A 1,798-nucleotide genomic window follows, 5' to 3' on the forward strand; every position below is an offset into this window, starting at 1 on the left:
TGGATCCCTCAATTTAGGCCCTTAAACCTGCATCAACATAAGTTTTTTGCCGAAAATTTGCTCAATAAATAATATTATTAAATTATTATATAAATTTAAAATATTTGCATTATTGTAGAAGAGGAAGACCACACTAAAAAAATACATGTGTGTATCAGGAGGCTGGAATCAAATCTAAATTCCAACGCGACAAAAAATGTCCAAATCAAAGTGGCCAAGAATGTATGTTCATCTTTGATGTGCTATCAAGTTGAATTCAACATGATGCTGATTATTTAAGAGTTGTGTCCAATTGTGCTCCTGTACATTTCAAATTGTGTTCAAACAAGGAACCTCAGCTCCTGCAGTATATATAGCCTCTACTAATTCATTCATTTCCATATAGCTTATTAAGTTTTAGCTTGCTAGCACAAGTGAAATCAACTTCTTTTGTATATCAACACATAAAAGTTTTTTCTTTTTTTTACCATAAATTATGGGTGCTGTTACTACTGATGTTGAGGTTGTGTCCGCTGTCCCTGCACAAACAATATTCAAGGGCTTTCTCCTTGACATGGATAACCTTATTCCTAAGGTTTTGCCCCAGGCTATTAAGAGTGTCGAGAAAATTTCCGGAGATGGCGGAGCTGGAACCATCAAGAAAGTCACTCTTGGAGAAGGTATGTTTCTTGTCAGAATAATAATATGATATTAGTAAACCCTCCTCCCAATATCTTAAGAGTTGAAAGAATTGATTACTTTATATGGTACCAAGTTCAGATCATGGGAAATTCAGGTTCGACTAAATCCCAATATTCTCAAAATTTATTAAGAACGCGGACGCGAGTTTATGTTCCAAAAATTGACATCCGTGTTTCACTCCCGACTCACTCCCAACATTTCAAGATTTTGGGAGAATTGATCTTTAACAAGCAATTGTATACATTTTCCTAATAATGTTATGAGTCGTATGACAATTGTCAAGTAAACTTGAATTTTCGTCTAAATTCTCTATTTCCGATGATAAGGTATTTGTACAACTAGGTAACCCATACCAAATATATTTGATTTGATTTACGAACCAAAATTGTCGAAAATTTTGCAGTGAGCCAATTCACCGTGGTGAAGCAGAGGATCGACGAAATCGACACCGAGGCATTGAAATACTCCTACAGCATAATCGAAGGCGATCTCCTACTGAACATAATTGAGTCCATCACTAGTAAGTTCACAGTGGTGCCTACTGATGGAGGATGCATCGTGAAGAACACTACGATTTATACGCCGATCGGTGATGCCGTGATCCCGGAAGATAATGTCAAGGAAGCCACTGAACAATCAGGAATGGTGTTCAAGGCAATTGAAGCTTACCTTCTGGCAAATCCTGGTCTCTATTGATTTGCTATATTTTGTATGCTTGAATTTCTCAAGTTATCTTTCAGTTGTAATATATTTATTTGTGGCCGCTGTGATGATTAAATTGTAATCAAATTCGTTATCTGTGAGTTGTAATGTTTGATTTACTACTCTCCTGTATTGAGAAAAATAAATTCAATCGTATACTTGGATACCTCGTTGTTCAATTATCAGCTTCACAACATTCCTCTCAGCTGCCAAAGTTTTACCGATTAAACGTGAAAATTTCGTTGGAAATTCCTATGATTCTTCGATATCGGCATTCTGACTTCTTGTTATGGAGAAGAACTTGTTGGGAATAAAAAAAAAATAAAATTAAGGGGTGTTTGGTCAGGTTTAAAAGCTTGAATGTTGGGTTTATAAGTTAGAAACACTTATTCATACCCGTTTGCGTAAGAAGTTA

At 35.7% G+C, this 1,798-nt stretch overlaps 1 protein-coding gene across 1 annotated transcript; it reads left to right on the top strand.

Annotated features, from left to right (window-relative positions):
* Window positions 1-253: 253 nt before the first annotated feature.
* Window positions 254-1,562, top strand: LOC108197591 (pathogenesis-related protein 2). Its single transcript, XM_017365244.2, has 2 exons — window positions 254-659; window positions 1,085-1,562. Exons 1-2 carry the CDS (start codon window positions 476-478, stop codon window positions 1,375-1,377), a joined length of 477 nt encoding a protein of 158 aa, XP_017220733.1. The 5' UTR covers window positions 254-475; the 3' UTR covers window positions 1,378-1,562.
* Window positions 1,563-1,798: the final 236 nt, after the last annotated feature.

Source organism: Daucus carota, chromosome 8 (assembly GCF_001625215.2).
Source record: "Daucus carota subsp. sativus chromosome 8, DH1 v3.0, whole genome shotgun sequence".
In the NCBI taxonomy this organism is placed as follows: domain Eukaryota; kingdom Viridiplantae; phylum Streptophyta; class Magnoliopsida; order Apiales; family Apiaceae; genus Daucus; species Daucus carota.